The sequence below is a fragment of the Sturnira hondurensis genome, unplaced genomic scaffold, assembly GCF_014824575.4.
Source record: "Sturnira hondurensis isolate 20B ecotype Veracruz unplaced genomic scaffold, ASM1482457v3 Scaffold0016729, whole genome shotgun sequence".
NCBI classification, from domain to species: domain Eukaryota; kingdom Metazoa; phylum Chordata; class Mammalia; order Chiroptera; family Phyllostomidae; genus Sturnira; species Sturnira hondurensis.
The window spans coordinates 15534-35445 of NW_028089360.1; the positions used below are offsets into that span (position 1 = coordinate 15534).

The window sequence follows — 19912 nt, forward strand, 5'->3', positions numbered from 1 at the left end:
AATCAGTCCCGTTGCCTGACACCCTGTCAGACTTTCCTTCAAATAATCAGGAAAACAGGACTGTTGTGAATGTAAAACCATTTTATCCAAAAGGGCCCTGAAATGGCCCAGATGACACAGTTTGTCAACTAGGACACAGAAAATGTGACTATGACATTATTTCCTCCATCATAAGGGAGGACGAATGATTTGACACGACAAGGGAAGACTCAGAGGCTAAAAATACAAACTGGAAAATCTGACTTAAAAGCTGAAATAAAGGGAATTAAACAACACGGGATAAGATTCACAGCCCAGGAAATTCTCCCAAAGAAAACACTGAGCACCTGTGTCAGAGCAACAGAATCTGTTCATAATGAAGCAGAAAGTAACACAAACCAAGGTTAGAAAGGGATCCCACCTTCTCTCCAAACACCACCCAAGTGGCTGTGTGGAAAACACTTTTCTCCACGACACCACAGGGTCTGATACCTGAATGAAGCTCAGTCTGACGAGAGCAGGACAGTTCAGCACCAAGACCCTGGTGTTCTAAGAAGCAGTTGGGGACACAGCAGGAGGAAGTAAGTTTCCATGGTGACTGAGACCAGGTCCCCTGGGATGGACTAAGATGCAGGTGCAGCTGCAGCAGGTCAGGGTGGGCCCAGGAACACACCTGTCTGACCATCTCCTCCTAGGACCACACTAGGAGAGTTTCATTGCTGTCCACCTGCCACTCACAGCTCAGTGACAGTCACCACAGGAAGTCACCCTCTGTCAATCACAGGGGACCTGCTTTCTCAGGTCCTCACCTGCCACCCGGACCTCCATGCTGCCCTCAGTGGACAGGTCAGAGGACACGCCCTGAGGTCAACGTCGTGCAGGTCAGGCTGGACTCTCTGCAGAACCAAGTCCCCTCCCAGGATGGGGAGTCATGGGCAGGGCTGGCTCTAGTGGGTAAAGTGGGGTGACATGACCCACACCACAGATCCCCACTGTCTACAGCCGTGTGTGTGGTGGTCCTGGTGGTCTATCCTGTTGTTCTTTGCTGAGGGCCAGGGTCACGCTCCCTAGACCAGAGACGCAGGGAGCATGTCAGAGCTGGCTGATGTGCCTCCATGACCTGTGCAAAGGGCAGGGCATATGTGGGCCTGTGCACTTCTGTGTGCCCACGTGAGTGCACTTCGGTGCAGCCAAGAAGTCCCACAATGAGAAATGTCCCAGACACTCCCTTTCTAGAATTTCCTCTGTCCACCATTCTGTTGTCCTGGCTTCTCATTAAGTATATGGATTAAGGATATTAATAAGAACAGGAGGAGTAGCATTCATCTGTGTTCAAAAGACGTCAGCACCATTTATGTTAGACCAAAGGCACAGAAACGTAGAACACACTGACAGGGACCAGAGGGGAGGGGAGAGGACAATGGTGGAAAGAAGGGGTAGGGACTAGTCAAAGGACAAGTATAAATGACCCACGAACATAGAAAACACTGTGGGGACTGAACTGACTGTGGGAGTGGCAGGTGAGCTGGGTGGAGGAGGGCAAAGGGGGAAAACTGGGACAACTGTAATAGAATAACAATAAAAATTCTTAAGTACAGGAAGAAAAAATTTCAATGTGAATTAAATACAAAACTGTTGCCCTGGCTGCTGTAGCTCAATGAATTGAGTGCGGGCTGTGAACCAAAGGGTCACAGTTCGATCCCCAGTCGGGGCACATGCCTGGGTTGTGGCCATGTCCCCAGTGGGGGCCACGAGAGAGGCAACCACACATTGATGTTTCTCTCCCCTTCTTTCTCTTTCCCTTCTCCTCTCTCTAAAAATAAAGAAATAAAATATTTAAAAATATATATACAAAACTATTGATATATTGTTTTCTAAACTGGCTTTGAAACCTGCTGTGTATTTCAGAACAACAGCAAATCTCTCCGGGGTCGACCCACGTTTCATGCTCAACAGCTGTGATGACTTGTTGCCACCACATTGGACAGAGCAGGTTACAAGGATGTGTCCTTGGGTAACTGTCCCTGCAATAAATATGACAGACACCAGGGGGCGATGAAAGGCCTCATCACACAGAGGCCTCATCAGGCAGGAAAAGCTGCTCCACTTTCCACCAACCCAAGAAGGTTGAGAACAGGACATGGAGGAAATATTTACATGTGCATCCACATTAATTTTATTCTCAAATACAGAATATTAAATACAACTGCAGCTTTACAGACAAATCAGGGTTATTGAACACATTTATTATTAGTCAGTGTAAGGATGACAATGTTTTTTTGTATTTTTAAATAAATAATACCCATCTCAAAGGGGAGATTGTCCCCATAAACTTCATTCAAGTCATAATGTTATACTTTGTGTACTGATCTAGAGGGAAGACTAAGAAACATTTTCTTGAAGCAGGATGACTTGCTATTTTTTAAGAAGGAATGTATTTCCCAGCTCACAAGCACAGATCAGAGTTTGAAGGTGAAATCTCCCAGGATGGCACTCACAGGTGACCTACCAGGTGGTCAGGAGACCACGGCACAGGTGTGAGCACTGACCTGCAGGAGTGGTCAGTGAGGTCCATGAGGTCCCTGAGGTGTGAGTGTGAGGAGTGGACGCCCCAGGGTGGGAAGGGCAGAGAGGAGCTGCTGTGGTCCCCTCAGCTGGGGCAGCGGGGGGCGTGTCTCAGGCACCAGACCCTGGTCCCCTCTCCACTGTCTTCTAGGCCAACTGTCCAAGCGTGAGAGAGTGATCTCTCTCTCTGAGGGATGAGTCAGGGGTGTGTCAGTCTGTCTGTGCCCATGAGTCACCCCAGGGCTGCATGATCCCCTCCAAGTGCCTCTAGCATTTTGTACGTGAACTCACTTCACTGCACTCTCAGCACCACCTATTGACAACCAAAGTATTTGTCCAGGAGAGCAGGTAAAAAGTGTTTTCTTAAAACTATAAAATTTTACACTTTTGTAAAATTAAAAGGTTTCTCTCACCAGCTTTGACCATGTGAGAAAACAACCCTGACATAAAACGTTAGAGACCCAGCCTGACATGAACCCTGTCCAGTCCCCTGATGCCAATGCCCCCCTTTGACATGGGACCCTGTGCCCTCTGCCAGGGAGGGAGCTGCGGGAGGGTCCCCGAGTTTCCTACAGACAGTCCCACGTGTCACTGGGAAGCACAGGTGCAACACATGACGCCCTGAGAGCTCTTCACAGCAGACTCCAGGAGGATGGCGCCCCGGGAACAGAGAACAGGGTGATGACAGGGGTCCTGAGGTGGGGTCGGCAGGGTCGTACAGCCTGGAGACGGGTGGAGAAATGAGAGGACCCAACGCTCAGACTCTGGGTCGGCTTCTGGATGAGAACCTTGATTCCTCATCACTGGCTGAGGGGCTGTGGAAAAACCACAGCCTCGCAATGGCAGCCCCCTGCCCATCAGACAGGAGGAGAGGCTGGGCCTTCAGCAAAGGGATGATGTGGGGTTATTCTGATGTTGTGCTGTTATGATGACAGGTGACAGGTGCATATAAAACACTCACCAAGTTTCACCATCCTTTCAGTTCTTAGAAGGTTGTCAGCAGAGTTTATTTCCTTGCAGTTGCAGGACTCAGAGCTACTTGCCTTTTCAAAGCAGCATGGAGAGGGAGACTCCAGAGCCAGTCGCCAGCAAGGCCGTCTCATATAACAGAACATTATTCCAGCAGTGACACCTGTCTCTTATGCCAGTTTTCATTGGCTGGAAACAAGTTGCCCACATTCAGAGGAGGACATTCTGCACGAGCGTGGACCCTGGGAGGCAAGACAGCAGAGACCAACTTAAAGCTCGTCTGTCATAGGTAAAAGCAAACATCTCATCAAAAACATGTGCCGGAAGATGGTGGCGTCAGATCCTCAAAGTGATGGAGAAAGGAGCTGTCAGTCTGTACCAGGATGAAAGACCGCTCAACCCTGACAGCCACACAAAGCCATTTCAAGCACATAAAAACTTAGAAAGTTGACAACCCAGAAACCCTTCCTGAATTTTTAAGGTCAATTACCTTTAGCAGGAAAAAAATTGGTAAAATCTGATAGTATAGCTAACTGCTAATAGTAAATATGAAAAATGGATCAATTTTTTTAAAGAGCTATGCCTGAAAGTCCTGGTGGCAAAATGTGAACAAGGGAAATGAGATTGGGGGTGTGTGCAACATGCCCACTTTCTTACCATGTCATTAGGAAAGTGTAAGTAAAATACATACATTAAAACAAATTTTAGCCAAAAAAAAAAAGTAGCCATCTGATGCACTAGCTACACGTGTAGGATGATATTCACCCTGTGGGCACCAGGGGGCACTGTGGGTCCTGGTTTGGGGAACACCACAGTTTAAGTGCCCTTGGCTGGGCTCAAGTGCAAAGGGCATGCATGACTGAGGCTACTTTGAAGACCCTTCTACTGGGTAAAATCAACACTTAACAATGAAATTCACACCAGGACCTTCTTCTGACCTCAGGAAATCGCCAGCAGGAGGCTGTTAGGGCTCAGACTAGTGCTGAGACAGACACTTGTTGGGGAGCAGAGAACAGATTTGCATTCATGCTCCTCCCTCTTCAGCTGCAAACACAGAGCATAAGACAGGAGCTTGGAAAGGCCAGTGCCAACTGGGCGGCCTCAGGGCAGAGCTCCTGGAAGCCACTCTCACCATGGACTGGACTCCCTTCTACCTCCTGCCCCTGGTTTTCTCCACAGGTCAGTGCATCCCCAGGCACACAGGGAGTCAGCTTCCCTCCAAGCACAGTTCCACTGGGCAGCTGTCCAGTCTGGGTGCATTGGGCATCATCCCTGTGTTTTGTGTTTGCAGGTCTCTGTGCTGATCCTGTGCTGACCCAGCCCCCATCTGCTTCTGCCTCCCTGGGAGCCTCAGCCAAGCTCACCTGCACCCTCAGCAGTGAGCACAGCACCTATACCATTGCATGGTACCAGCAGCAGCCAGGGAAGGCCCCTCGGTATTTGATGTATGTTAACAGTGATGGAAGCCACAGCAAGGGGGATGGGATCCCGGACCGGTTCTTCGGTTCAAGCTCTGGGGCTGACCGCTACTTGACCATCTCCAACCTCCAGTCTGAGGACGAGGCTGACTATTATTGTCAGACAGGTACGGCAGTGTTAATGCCACAGTGACACAGACCAACGGGGAAGTGAGACAAAAACCCCCAGCCCATCTGTGTCACACTCTCCTCCAGCCCAAATAGAACTAGAGACAACACTGTGAGCAGGTTTGGCCCAGGTCCCCAGACCTCAGATCCTCAGACTGAACCTCCTCAGCCACAGGCAGCTGTGCAGAGGTTGGGACACCACTGGATTCCGTCTCACATGACAGGGCAGATCTGGTATTTCCAGGGCCTGCATGTGAGTTGGAGACAGAGAGCGTGAGTGGAAGGACAACAGGCCAGGACACACATCCTGTGCTCATTGTCCCTGAATATCCTTGTAATGGTGACTGGGCCCCTCACTGCTCACCTGTCCTGGGTTTCTCCCCAGAGCTACCCAGGTCAAGGAAGCTCAGGAGGCCCCAGGGTGTCCTGGCAGCCTGGGTTCTGAACAGAGCAACCCCCTGCAGAAGACACTGAGGACCCACCTGCATCCCCCTCTCAGGGCTGACCCTCCCTGCTCCCTCCCTGCTGGGTCCTGTCAGCTCACAGGTGTGCCCTCACAGGGAAGTGCTGCTGGTGGAGAGGATCCACCCAGCAAGGTCACGCCCCTCTCAGTGTGGTGCTCAGGCTCAGGATGACCTTCTAGGGCCTCCCAGCTGAGTCCTCAATTGCCACCACATTGCAGGTCTTGCCTCTCAGGTATACACACGACAGATCACCCCTAACCCTCCTGCAAGCGGTTCTCCATCACCCTTGAGCCTCCAGGGAACTCACTGCCTGTGTTCACACTGATCACCACCTGGTGTGAGGAAACCTCCTGAGGCCAAAAGGAACTGTGCAGAGATGCCACAGGTTACTTTCCAAGCTCACACACACAATCAGAAGTGACACTGGTCCTGCAGTCAGAGCAGACCATTTCCAATCAGGACACCAGATGGACCTGTCAAAGAGCTGGGACTTGAGATGAGAAATTAGCACCAGACTCCTCACTGTCATCCCACCTAAGACTGTGTGAGCATAACTGACAAAAAATCAAAATCTTTCCACTATCTGTAGTGAATCTGCCATAACCTAGAATAGCCGGGTATGTATATGTATGCTATATATGTAACACTCTCTATATATGTATATTGTATAATATATATATACATGCACACACACAAGTATTGTTTAGCAACAAGGAAATATTCACCAAGTCTGGTGTCGCCATCAAATATATCTAAATGGAAGCAAGAAAATACAAGCTATAATAACCAACAAAATCAAACATTTTCCTGGCCATGAAATCTCACAGATGGTGGAATTTGTGAAATGGTGAAGTCTCAGATTGATGGAATTTCATAAATGATATCAAGGGATAGTAAGAAAATTTATACTCCATTTGTTTTGGTATGTAGAAAATGCTTGAACATGGTAATCGTAGGCCAGGAAGACAAAGAACACACCGAGTCCCTATATAGACGTGGAAACTACGGCGTCTGAGATGAAATGACCCTGATGTGACTGACAGTAGGTTCATCTTCTCAGAGGAAAGATAGTGACAGATGATGTGGAGGAGAAACTACAGAGAGGACGTGAGACACAGACACAAAACCACACTGAACACACACAGGAGCGTCAGGAGCTGGAGGGCACGGAGGGAGCCTCCCAGGCAAGTGATCGGAGTCTTTGAAGCAGAGACGTTTTGGGGGAGGTAGAAAGATTATTTGAAGAAATACTGGGCAAAAAGTCCAATTTCAGTGAAATGTGAGACACTACAGATCCAAGAACCTCCACAAAACCCAAGCACAAAAAACATACAGGAAACATCAACACACATCACAACCAAATTCCTAAGCCCAGTGTCCACGAGAAAATCACAAAAGCCTCGGAGACACGACGCCCGTCCACAGAGAGGACAGAGCAGAGGGATCAGGGCAGAGGCCTCCCTGGGAACAACCCGGACGGGGGAGGGGGCGGAGAGTCCAGAAAACTAAAGGTAACAACAAAACTAAAACAAAATCTGTCCAATTTTAAATCTTAACCCAGAGAAAGTATCTACCAAGAAGGAAGCAAAGAAAGACTTTCTCAGATGTACAAACACGTAGAGAACTGATACCCACAGACGCTCTGAACCAGAAAGAGCAGAGGACACGCCCGAGACACAGAGAGATGTGAATCTGCACAGAGAAATTCACGGTGTCAGGAATCGTTACCACAGGGATAAATATGAAATGTTTTGTCGTATTAATCTCAGTAAAAGATATCACTGTTTAAGGCAAAAACACTATACAAATATATGCTGTGGTTCATAACCTATGATAAAGTGTAAATACGACAATATTACTGTTAGGGTGGGCAGAGATAGGAGGAAGCTCCGGCTGGACTTTGCCAAGACAGACATCCTTACAGTAACCTGAGACCAAGGAAGAGACCACCAATGCTATATCACTGCTTTGTTCCGAGGGCACCATGTCCAGCTTCCACGGGGAGCCAACAAAAGCAAAACCCCACTACATTCCCTCTTGGGTGTGCCTTCCTTGGCCTCATCCTGCAGACCCTGGAACCACACCCTGGTGCACAATCCCCAATAAAGCTCTTTATTGCCTATTTTATGGCTGATTGGCATTTCTTTCTCGGCGGAGCCTAAGAAAACCTCTCACTTACCACAAAGGTTTGAGAGGAAGACGAACCTGTTATGATAAACTCAGGTGTCTCCCTCACACCTAGTTCATGTCCAATGTGACATTTGGACAAGGCTGTAGCTTAGGCAGCAGGAGTGATGTGTTGTCAGAATTCCCTGAATCAGGAGAGAAGGTCCCGTGTGACGTCCTGTGCAAACCAGAAGGGAAGAGGCAGCCCCTGTGTAGTGACAGTCCTTGTGGGTCACCTGCTCACTCACCTCACTCACACAGGACAAGGTCACAGTGTAGTGGCTCCTCCCTCCCCTGGGTCCCCCTTCAGCTGCTCTGACTCCTGAGCCAGGTGTGTGTGCTCAGTGTGACGTCAGTCCTGCCCCTCATCCCTTAATGTGAGAGATTCAGGTCACATTCGGCCGACCTGGTTTGGACCATAACCACCTTAGTTTCTCACTGTCCTTCCTGCTCAGACAGACCAGACCCTCCTCCCAGGACACTGACCCTGCTGTCCTCACACTCACTGCCTCCTCCTGCTCCCTCATCCCACCCTGATGGAAGCTTCAGGGTCCCCTCCAGACAGACCCCTCCAGCCTCTCCCCACAGAGGACCTCCGTGTCCATTCTTGCAGATCTCAACTAATTAACTGAGTACTACAACAGCTGCACACTTCTTCTCCTGTAATTATTTCTATTGATTGCTTAATTGATTGATTCATTGATTTCTGCTATTATCTCCCTCATTAGTCAGGACATTTTTTAATGCAAACACACAAAGGACAATAAGAGATCTGGACAGACAGGAGCCCCTTTTCCTCCTGCAGCAACAAGTCTGGGGCCTGTCGGGTGTCCCCAGACACTCACCACCCTGTGAGGTCCTCCCGTCTCTCCCTTTCTTTACCAACATCTCTCCAGGGGAGGCTCTGCTCTCCTTCTTGTTGCAGACGGACCTCAGCGTGGCCACTGCAGCTCAGCTGTCACACCCAGGGTCGAGGGGACAGGAGATACAAAAATCTAGTCTGTTTCATTCCTTTACAAGAGCTCAAGTTCTCAGGGGAAACCCAGCTGGTTGATACACCCACACGTCAACATGGAGCCACGAGTTCAACGCGGACCAGGAGAGACCTGGGAAGAACAATCCTGTGGCTGTGAAGTTAGGAAGGGACACAAGACTCAGGTAGACTGTGGCGGTGACTGTGCTGTGTCACCCACACCAGCACGTCCCCTGTGTGCCCCCATGTGCACACTGGCATCTGGGAGGCAGGACTGGTCCCGTGCACACGTCTCACCCAGGACGCAGTGTCTGGCAGACGCAGTGGGGCTGAATCAGTGTTTCCTGGGTGAGCATCTCCTGTTTCAGTCTTTGGGGCAGATGCCACCAGCGCCCTGTTTGCAACCTGCACTAGTGGTGGGAATCAGTGAGAGGCAACTTTTCAGTCCTCTGTCCACCAAACGACACCCAGGAACACTGCCACCCTAGGGACATGTCAGTCAGAGAACTTCAGGTGGACTTTCCCTCTCCTCCTCCCAGTGAGCGTGTTCGTGGCAGTGGTTATGGAGAGAACATCAATTCCCCCTGGGACCCTCAGTCCATGGATCAGGGAGTTATACCACCTGAGCAGTGGGTTCAGACTCTGCACCTGGACAGAGCACACACCTGCTCTCCCTGCAGCCGCTGTGGGGAGGCCACCAGGGGGCAGCAGAGACCACCTGGCAGAGCCTCCTAGAGACTGGGAGGGCCTGGGCATGAGGAATTCTACCATGCAGGGGGACTATTATAATGTACGTTTTTGAACTATCTGTCCACCTATTAAAAATTAACTGTGGTAAAACAAGGGGAATACTAAGAACTATGTCGCATCTTTAAAAAAAAGTGGCAGGTTTTCTACACTATTAACTTTGACACAGCTGACATAACATTCTGACTCTGAGTCTCTCAGAGTTGGTTCTTCTAGAATTGCCATGTTTATCTGTCACAGGTCCAGATAATTGATTCCTGTCCAGCCCACCCCAGTCATGCTCACACTCTGTAACTGTCACACCTTTCAAGCACTGGGGCTGTCCCTGGCACTAGCACACAGTGGGGACAATGGAGCACAGCATCCATGACCTGTCCCAGGAGATGGAACTGAGTTACAAACTTCCAGCATCTCTCCAAGTTCTGCCTGTGCCCTGAGCAAGGTGGGAATGTCATTCAGGCGCCACTGCTTACACACTGTCCTTGGGGGTGGGGGGGACCCTGCTCAGACCTCAGCCTCATATTGTCACCATTACAGTTAATGCTCTACAGTGGCTTTGGATCATGCAGACAGACATCACCTCTGAGCTCAGCTGTGGCCAAGCCAGCACAAGAGTGAGGCCATGAGACAATCTGGGGTGGGGATTTCAGTCCCACACTGTGGCATCATGGGATGAACAAGAATCCCCTGGGAATGAGTATGGGACCGTATGGCGTTCCCTGCAAGGGTGGGGATCAAGGCCGTCGATGGGAAGGGGGTCAGACACTCACTGCTGCCAGGGAGGTGTCAGACCTACTACAAGCACCTCTGCCCCTCAGCTGTGTGCTCCAAGAAGCTGTGTGTGCCACACAGTCCCCTCCTCACCTCTGTCATAAACAGGGGGGCTGAGGCCAAGATGCAGGGGCCCTGGGCTGAGGTCAGAGTGGCAGCATGCCGAGGTTCTGGTCCCAGGGTCCCTGGTTGTCACCACTGTCCTCGGCCTCTCTTTGTGCTCTCAGTGCTAAGACATGCCTGCTCCTTAAGGTGCCAGAAAGTTCTCTCTCCTATTTCAAAAGCAAGTGACTGGTGCAGTGACTTGCAGGGCGTCCTGTCCAACAGAAATTAAACTGTGACCCACACGTGTAGTCTGGAATCTTCCAGGAGCCACACTGACAAATGGGAAGAAACCAGTGGCATTAGTTTTCCTAGTAGATTTAGTTAACTAACTTATTTGAAAATGTCACCATTTCAATGTGAATTAAATATAAAATATTGATGTATTTTACATTTTTCTTACACCGAGGTTTTGAAACCAGGGAAATATTTCAGTGTCCCCCACCCTGGTGTGCTTACAGCCAATTTCAAGAGATGCAGATTCCCCCGTGGTGACAACCTGAGCACTCAGAGCATCTGGGTACAGGAGGCAGGACGGTGACTCAGGGACTCAGGAGGCCTGGACCTGGGACAGGGGAGGAGCAGGATAAGGGACATGGAGAGGGTTCAGGCAGAGACAGGATTCATAGGTGAGGCTCTGAGGTCTGTCTCCTGGATTGGAGTCTTGACTCAGAATCATTGTTTGGGGGGCTCTGGGAAAACCATACCCTCCCAGTGAGGGCTCTCTGCTCATGGGAAAGGAGGAGGAGCTGGGCTGACATTGGGTTGAGGGTGCAGGTAACATAGTCACCAAGGTCAGCATTTCTTGAGGGCTGAAAAGAAATAACAGTCATTGCACTGAAGGAGCTAAACGTTGTAGGATGTCACTCACCCTACAACCTGCAGGGGGCACTGTGGAACTTGTCTTCAGGATTGAAAGGTCCCATCTCTACTGGGCTGTGCTCAGTGCAAAGGGTGTGAGTGATATGGGTCTCTTGAAAACGTTTGTATTGGGTAAAATCATCTCTCTGCTCTGAAACCCACACCTGGACCTTCTTCTGACCTCAGGAAATTACCAGCAGGAGGCTGTTACTTCGGCACAGGGCTCAGACTAGAGCTGAGACAGACAGTTGAGAAGCAGAGAGGAGATTTGCATTCATGCTCCTCCCTCTTCAGCTGCAAGGACAGAGGATAAGACAGGGGCTTGGAGAGGCCAGTGCCAGCTGGGCAGCCTCAGGGCAGAGCTCCTGGAAGCCATTCCCACCATGGACTGGGCTCCCTTCTACCTCCTGCCCCTGGTTTTCTCCACAGGTCAGTGCATCCCTGGGCACTAGGGACCCCCCTCCCCACCAGTTTCCTTCCAAACACAGTCCAAAGGGGCATCTGTCCCTTCTGGGTGCACTGGGCATGATCCCTGTGTTTTGTGTTTGCAGGTCTCTGTGCTGATCCTGTGCTGACCCAGACCCCCTCTGCTTCTGCCTCCCTGGGAGCCTCGGCCAAGCTCACCTGCACCCTCAGCAGTGAGCACAGCACCTACATCATTGCTTGGTATGAGCAGCAGGCAGGGAAGGCCCCTCAGTATTTGATGTATGTTAATAGTGACGGAAGCCACAGCAAGGGGGATGGGATCCCTGACCGCTTCTCAGGCTCCAGCTCTGGGGCTGACCGCTACTTGACCATCTCCAACCTCCAGTCTGAGGACGAGGCTGAGTATGTCTGTGGTGTAGGCTATACTATTGATGGCCAATTCGGTTAAACCACAGTGACACAGACAAAGGGGAAGTGAGGCCAAAACCTCCCTCCTCCTCTCCCACCTCCCCAGGGGTTCTGGCTGACGTGTTCCCTCTCCCTTCCCAGAACCCTGAGACCCTGAGTTTATTGGTTGACTGTCCCATCATCCTGCACCTCCTCCTGGGGACACCCCTAAGGAGAGGCAGATGCAGCTCATGATCTAGGTCATTTTGACAACACAGCATTCTTTGTGTTTCTTCACACAGGACTGTGGGGACGACGCTGGGAGAGAGCTGCCCAGCAGAAGGGAAAATGCCCTGAGACAGAGGCTCGGCTGAGATGACCAAGTCCTGAAACGCCATTGCGCCCTGTGCTCCAACTGGGTTCTGACTGGGAAAAAATGTTGAGATTGCAGTTTCAGCACCAACCAGGGAAGTCACAGCAGTGAATGTCTACACTGAGTGGACATGGTTTATGACAGGGGTCCTGTCAGGACTGAGGTTCACCAAGAGAAGCACTTGTCCCTCAGGGGAGGCAGGACAGAGACCTGACCCCATGGTGGGAGCAGAATTGGGTCCAGGAGGGAAGTGGGTGCCTGTTGGATAGTCTGGGGTAGGGCTCTTGTGGACCACAGCCCGGTACCTCCAGCTGTGCCAGATTTCCAGCCTGCGGTGACAGGAAAGGTTCTACATCCACCCAGAGGACCTTCCAGGGGACAGCACAAGCCACGTCTACTGGGAGAGCAGCAGAGCGTGGTGACAGAGGACACTGACATGAAAACATGTAGATGCCCCTACACCTCAACGCTGTGGTTGCTCCCTTCCACAAACAATTTGGAAGGTCAAGTTTCTGGACATGGCCATGTCCTCCATATCTCTTCTGGAAACTGAAACACCACCCTTTTCTCACACGGCCACAGCCTTGACGCTTCACAGAGCAGCCTGTTGTCCACAGTGACTACAGGACACTGGCATGAGCTAGGATTTCAGGGCTGTGTCCCAGAATGTCAGGCTGGTCCCCAGTGACTGATTCTCCGATGAAAAGCCAGGAGCTGCCCGTGGCCTGTGTGACCTCGAGGGGCAGGAGGAAAAAGGGGGGGCTGGTCTCCAGGGAGGGAGTGGACAGGGGACAGAACAAACAGGGGGACATGGACTCAGGCTCAGTCCTGCAGTGACCTCGGTCAGCCAAGAGGGATAGAGTCAGAGGGTCACAGAGCCATCTCCATCCTCCCTTCTCCAGTCAACTGTTGTTCTCTGTAAGGGACACAGCGAATCTGTCCCAAACAAGGCTCCTGCTGGCCCTCCAGTGGGTGAAGGGTCCTCTACCACCCCCACTGCAGGACAGTGTATGGGGGGACTGTGGGGAATGAAGTCCCAACACGAGTGTGGACCACACCTTGTCCAGGTCCATGTGGGGCCTGTAGTGTTGGTGAGGTGAAAGAAAGTCAGCGGTGGCCTCGATGGACAGACAGAGGGACGACCTGTGTTAGTGACGACAGGGACTACAGAGGGAGCAGACACAGGTCACCTACTACTGTGCTCAGATGGTGACCAGCCAGTGAGGTGGCTGCCACTTTAGGTTCCAGTTCAGAGGGACAAAGGGCCTGGAGAGGGCACTTCTGGTGGTCAAGGTTGTGCAAGGGTTGGGCCTCAGTGAGACCAAGGTCAGAACCATCATTGGAGAGCACTGCACCGTGGGAAGGAAGGACGAGTGTCAGTGTCCCCTGGATTGTTCCCCACATGGATTCACAGACACCAGGGGAGTCTGGGACTAGGAGTCAATGTTCATGTCCAAGGAATTGGTTTCTGGGCTGTTAGGGTCTCGAGAGTGGACATTAGGCAGGGTCACTGTCACAGGAGGGGAGCTCCTGTACCTGAAGAGCTGATGAAAACTAAACCCAGGGAGCAGCTGAAACAGGTCTCAGAATCCGCACCTGGAGACAGTTTAGCTGACACGGCTGGGGGTGCACTCAGGGGGCCACCTGTCCCTGCTGTCTGCTCCCAGCACTGGCCTGCTTCAGCCTCTGTGCTTCTCCCCTAGGTCGCATTCTGTTGAATTCGGCCAGGACGTCTTCGCCCCGGGCTGTTCGCTTCTTTTTCTTACATTCCTTCCTCATTGTCCTTCTGTACCAGTGTGTGGATCTGTGAACACACATGTGTGGGGTCAACATTCCTCGCAAGTCCCCCCATGTGCCACGGATGAAAGTAAACATGACTGAAATATGATGTGATCTGCTTGGGGAGGAAGGTGGCCAGTTTCTCAGGGGAAAAAAGGCTTTGAGCAGTGGCCAGTTTCTCAGGGGGAAAAGGTGTTGAGCTCCTTCCTCCAGGGGCTTTTATTGGGTTGTAACACACAGGAATAAAGGGTGGCAAGGACCAAACAGTAGATAACATTTTAAAGAAATCTGAGGGCTTAGCGTGAGTCAGTGTTTGTCAGGGAGGGGGGTGGTTTGCAGAAACTTTGGGAGACATACTCATTTTCTCTCAGACCCTTGTCATATATGAATGAAAGCCCTCTTAGCAGAGCAGATTTCACAGGTTTATCAGGAAGTCTTTGTGATGCCAGATTTTTCCTCGGACATGGACACACTCTAGCAAGGCAAGGACTTGCACCCCATCAGATATTCAGGCTTAAGGGGATTAGAACCAAGAAGCACCTCTTCCAGAGGACACCGGGACTCGGGCTATGTCAAAGCTGGGGGGCGAGAGTCCATTGCTCTTTGTTGCAGCCCCCCGAGTCCTTCCATGATGGCCTCCCAAGTGGTCGAGTCTGGCTTAGGTTGCTCCTCACAGTGAGGAGACTTTCCCGTCAAGGACTTCCGACCATGCTTTGGGGGCAGGGAGGAAACTGAGGCAGCATTTGCTACCAGAGACAAGCTTTGTCTCCTGTGGCTCCCATGCCAGAGGTCGCTCGCTCATCCTTAGCCACAGGGGGTAGACTTACAATTCCTGATACCAGGCAGAGCGTCCCCAACACACGTGGATGTGTTCCCAGGCTTTATTTCTTCAAAACAGCAAAACTGGTGCTTTGAGGCCCTCACTGCCTTAGGTGTAAGTCCTACCTTTGGCGTTGCTGTAACCGCCTCTGGGTTAGCATGGTGCCTGCTGCCTCGGGCTGCCTCTTCTTTCAGTGTGTTCTCTGATGACCCCAGACTTCCTCTTTTTTCCCTTTTTTAAAAAATATATTTTATTAATTATGCCATTATAGTTGTCCCATTCCCCCCTTCACCCCCCTTCACCTTGCACACCCCTCCCCCCTTTCCCCCCCTTTACTTCATGTCCATGTGTCACAAGTTCTTTAGATTCTGTATTTCTCATAGTATTCCTGCCCTCCCCCCTGTCTACTTTCTACCTACCGTCTATGCGACTTATACTCTGTACCTTCTCCCCCCTTCTCTTCTTCCCACTCCCGCTGTTAACCCTCCATGTGATCTCCATTTCTATGCTTCTGCTCCCAATCTAGCTGTCCTCTTAGTTTGCTTTTGTTTTAGGTGTGGTTGTTCATAACTGTGAGTTTGCTGTCCTTTCACTGTTCATATTTTTTATCTTCTTTTTCTTAGATAAGTCCCTTTAACATTTCATATAATAAGGGCTTGGTGATGATGAATTCCTTGAATTTGACCTTATCTGAGAAGCACTTCACCTGCCCTTCCATTCTAAATGAGGCTTTGCTGGATAGAGCCATCCTGGATGTAGGTCTTTGGATTTCACGACTTGGAATACTTCTTTCCAGCCCCTTCTTGCCTATAAGGTTTCTTTTGAGAAATCCGCTGACAGTCTGATGGGAACTCCTTTGTAGGTGACTGTCCCCTTATCTCTTGCTGCCTCTAGGATTCTCTCCTTCATTTTAATCTTGGCTGATGTAATGATGATGTGCCTTGGTGTGTTCCTTCTTGGGTCTAACTTCTTTGGGACTCTCTGAGCTTCCTGGGTTTCCTGGAAGTCTATTTCCTTTGCCAGATTGGGAAAGTTCCCTTTATTATTTGTTCAAATACGTTTTCCACTCATGGCTGTTTCTTTCCCCCTTCTGATACCCCTATAATCCGGCTGTTGGAAAGTTTAAACATGCCCTGGAGGTTCCTAAGCCTCTCCTCACTTTTCTGAAATCTTGTTTCTTCCTTCTTTTCTTTTTGGTTGTTTCTTTTTTCCTTCTGGTCCACTCCCTTGATTTGAGTCCCAGTTTCCTTTCCATCACTATTGGTTTCCTGTGGATTTCCCTTCATTTCAATCAGTTTAGCCTTCATATGTTCCTCTACTTTGTCGCTAAAATGAACCAGTTCTGTGAGCATTCTGATCACCAGTATTTTGAACTGTGCATCTGAAAGTTTGGCTATTTCTTGGTCACTTAGAATTATAGGCTCTGGAGATCAGAGCTGTTCTTGAGTCATAACGTTTGGTCTGTTCGCACCTATTATGTATGAGGGGTGCAGCCTTAGGTGTTCACCAGGGCGGGTCGACCCAGTCGCTGGGTTGTGATGCTGTACATGGAGTTGGGGTCAGAGAGGGGAAAAATGGCACTTTGCTCCGCTCCGCTCTCTCTCAGGTTTCTGTCCCCTCTGCGGCTTCTCACAACTAAATATAAAGACAGCAAAGTTTTAGAAACAAAAATGCAGCCAAAACAGTGAAAATTGAACTGTACAGAAGTCCGACAACAACGAACCACTCAGCCAGACTGGTAAGAGGGGCAGAGTCAGCGGTGGAGTGGGTCGGGCCAGAACAATGGTTCCGTCCAGCCCACCCAGGAGTGGAGGCAGAGGTGGTTGGTGGATCCCAGGCGAGGGGTGGTGACAGGCGGACCCAGTGAGGGTGTACAGTGGCTGGCTGACTGCGGTCACACATTCGCGCGCAGATAAACCAAGCGAAGGAGCGAACAGTGAGACAGATCGCTCAGGCTAGGGCCCCATTGATGGGAATTAGAGCCTGAAAGCACCAACTGGGAAGACTTTCTCCAGGTTGAGGGGCCCGGTGAGGCTCCCAGGCTCACAGAGAGTTCATTGGAGAGACCCACGGGGTCCTGGAGGGTACACAAGCCCAAACGCCTGGGAACCAGCACCAGAGGGGCCCAATTTGCTTGTGGGAGGACCCCAGACTTCCTGAACACAGACTCTCAGGGAGGGCCTGCCCAGGATGTCTTGACCTACCACTATTTAGTTTTCTTATTTATAGAAATTCATTTTAATTTGCATACTCTGATGTGCTTATCTTTAGTGAACAGTCCCGTGGGTTTTGACAAAGGCACACAGAGCAGTAACGGCTGCCACCACCAGGAAGTTGAACAGTCCCGACTCTGCCCATGAAGCCCGCCAGCCCCTGGGCAGTCAGAGCCTCTCCTTCCCTCCCCCAACCCCTGACAACTACTGGTCCAACCCCTGTCCTTAGAAGTGGCTCTTCCCACAAAAGTCACACAAATGACGGCATCCAACACAAGGCAGCCCTGTGGATCCAGTTTCTCTCACTCTGCATAGTCAGCTGAGATCCGTCCATGTTGTTGTGTGTTCACAGTTCTTTCCATTTTCACTGCACAGTGGAATTCCACCACACAGGTGAGCGAAAGGGCGCTTATTCCTTCCCCAGGTAATGACATTTGGGAGTTTCCGGTCTCCGCTCTTTGGCAGCTTCACATAAAACTTTTACAACGTTTCACAGGGGTTGGTTTGGACATTCATCTTCATTTCACTCAGGTAATCACCTGGGAGTGGAATTGCTGGGTCATTGCGTGTGCATGTGTTTCGTTTCACGTGTTCTCACAGCAGGTGCAGATTCACGCACCCACTGCAGCTGTAAGGACACAGGAGATCCCAGCACCGCGGGATCCCTCCTGTTGTCCTTTTATGACAACACCCACCTCCTCCCTCTGAGGTCACCACCTTTCACACTCACTGACTCATCCCCCATTTCTACAATCCTGTCTCTGAGTAAATGATGTACAGAAAGAAAAATGAAGCCCTACTATGTTTAGAATTTGGGTTGGGCACTTTTCACTCCACCTAGTCCCCTGGACATTCCCCAAGATTATTGTTGCATGAGAGTCCCCTAGTTTCACTGCTGAGCAGTGTCCCACCATCCAGGTGACCAAAGTCTGTTTAACTGTCCCTGAGGCAGGGTGTCTGGATTGCACTCACTGGGCAATATCATAGACACAGGTGCTATGAGCATCTTCTGTTAGCATTTGTAGTTAGATATGAACACAGGAAGGGAACAAAGGAAATCAGACATCACGAAGCATAATATACTGGGGAGCTCAATCAAATATTGGGCCTGCCTCACTAGGAAGCTTCACACACTCCCTAGGTGAACTTTAACCCAAGGTGGCAAAAAGGATCATGGTTACTGGTCATCACCCAGAGAGGAACACGAGCACCACAGCAAGTTCCTCTGCTAGACACTTGCCCAGTAGAGGCCACGGTGGGGCAGGGGAAGGTGTGACTTTGAGGCTCGCTCAGTAAGAAGTGAATGCGACCATAAGGGGGAAATGTCTAGTCTGGGGAGAGGATTGGATTGCATAAGGGACACACAGCCCTGGGAGATCTAGAAAACAGATTGGTTAGTGGGAGGACCCAGCCAAAGCCCACAAAAGACTGGGAAGTTGATTGCTTAGTTCGAAAGGGCACTTGGTCCTTCCCAAGCCCCAGTTAATATAACCCCAGCTAAACAAAGAAGTTCTTTCTCTAGTTCAACGCCTTGACCTCAGCAGCCATCTGTAGCCTGCCAGCTGTGCAGACTCTGAACATGGACCTGGGCACACACCTGCCACTGTGCAGCCAGAAACACAGACTGAGCCAGCGGGATGAGGACACTGACAAAGACTGGACTGAACCAGTATCACAGATATTTTGGACCTTGGCGTTTGTATTTGGGCTTGAGGAAAAGAAGACTGGACTTTTTCCACAGCAGGATGGGCAAAGATGAGGCATTGGAACCCTGGGGGCCGTCTTCTATTTCCACCCCGAGGAAACTTACCCTGAAACCACAGCTGCCCTTAGGCGGGTCTCTGGAACGCTTCCCTTGCAGCTCCGAGAGAGAACCCCATTTCCACCAGCCAAAGCTTCTCTGGGAACCTAAGTTGTCCCTTCCCCGAAATAAATGCCCAGGAGCACGACTGCTGGGTTGTGTGGTAGCTGCAGTTTTAGTTTTTTAAGGAGCTGCCAGACTCTTTCCAGTGACTGTGCCATTTCACGTTCTCCTCAGCTGGGCACGAGTGGCCCGGGTCTCCAAGGGCACCTTCATTGGGTACGGGGTTTCCAGTATTTCTTCTGTTCCTTGTTTTTTTTTTTAAATCCTGTTTAGAATTATTTGCAAAGCGAAAGATACTCTGGTGAGGCTCAGTGTATTCATCATTCCCTCTATGAATCAAGCTCTGGCATCATCAAAGAACTCTTGCCTAACCCTGGATGCCAAAGGGTTCTCAGACGTTTTCTTTCTAAAAGATGGGAAAGGATTGCCTGAGAGGATCATGGGCAATTTCTCTGTATCTGATCAAAGAACTCTGGCCTCGCCTACACCAGTGTGGTCACTGTCTCCACAAGCTCCTGCTTCATTCATTCCCTGCCCCTCCGCCCCCACGGGTGATCTCATCACCAGAGGGGAGGACTGCGGGTGCTTCCCAGGCCCACACAGAAGGCCCGTGACTCAGCCTAAAGGGTGTGTGCAGGTGCCGGGTCAGGGGTCAGCACTGTGTCACTCAACACCACAGAGAGCCCTGGGGAATCTGGGCACAGGCCCTGGGAATAGGGCCCATGCAGCAGCTTCCTCTAACTGAGCCCTCTTCTACTCAGCAGGGAGACACCCCTCAGCCACAAGAAAGCAGGAAGTAGATTTGCATGAGGATCCTTGCCCCCTTCCAGAGGATAAGAGAGACCCTGGGGCCCCATCCCCAACTGT

At 50.7% G+C, this 19912-nt stretch overlaps 2 gene segments (V, D, J or C); both read left to right on the top strand.

The window, feature by feature from the left end:
- Positions 1–4605: 4605 nt before the first annotated feature.
- Positions 4606–5124, top strand: LOC119001546 (immunoglobulin lambda variable 4-3-like). The segment is given in 2 exon segments: positions 4606–4692; positions 4805–5124. Coding segments are annotated over 2 exon segments (366 nt in total).
- A 6338-nt stretch (positions 5125–11462) lies between these two features.
- Positions 11463–12107, top strand: LOC119001551 (immunoglobulin lambda variable 4-3-like). The segment is given in 2 exon segments: positions 11463–11612; positions 11735–12107. Coding segments are annotated over 2 exon segments (369 nt in total).
- Positions 12108–19912: the final 7805 nt, after the last annotated feature.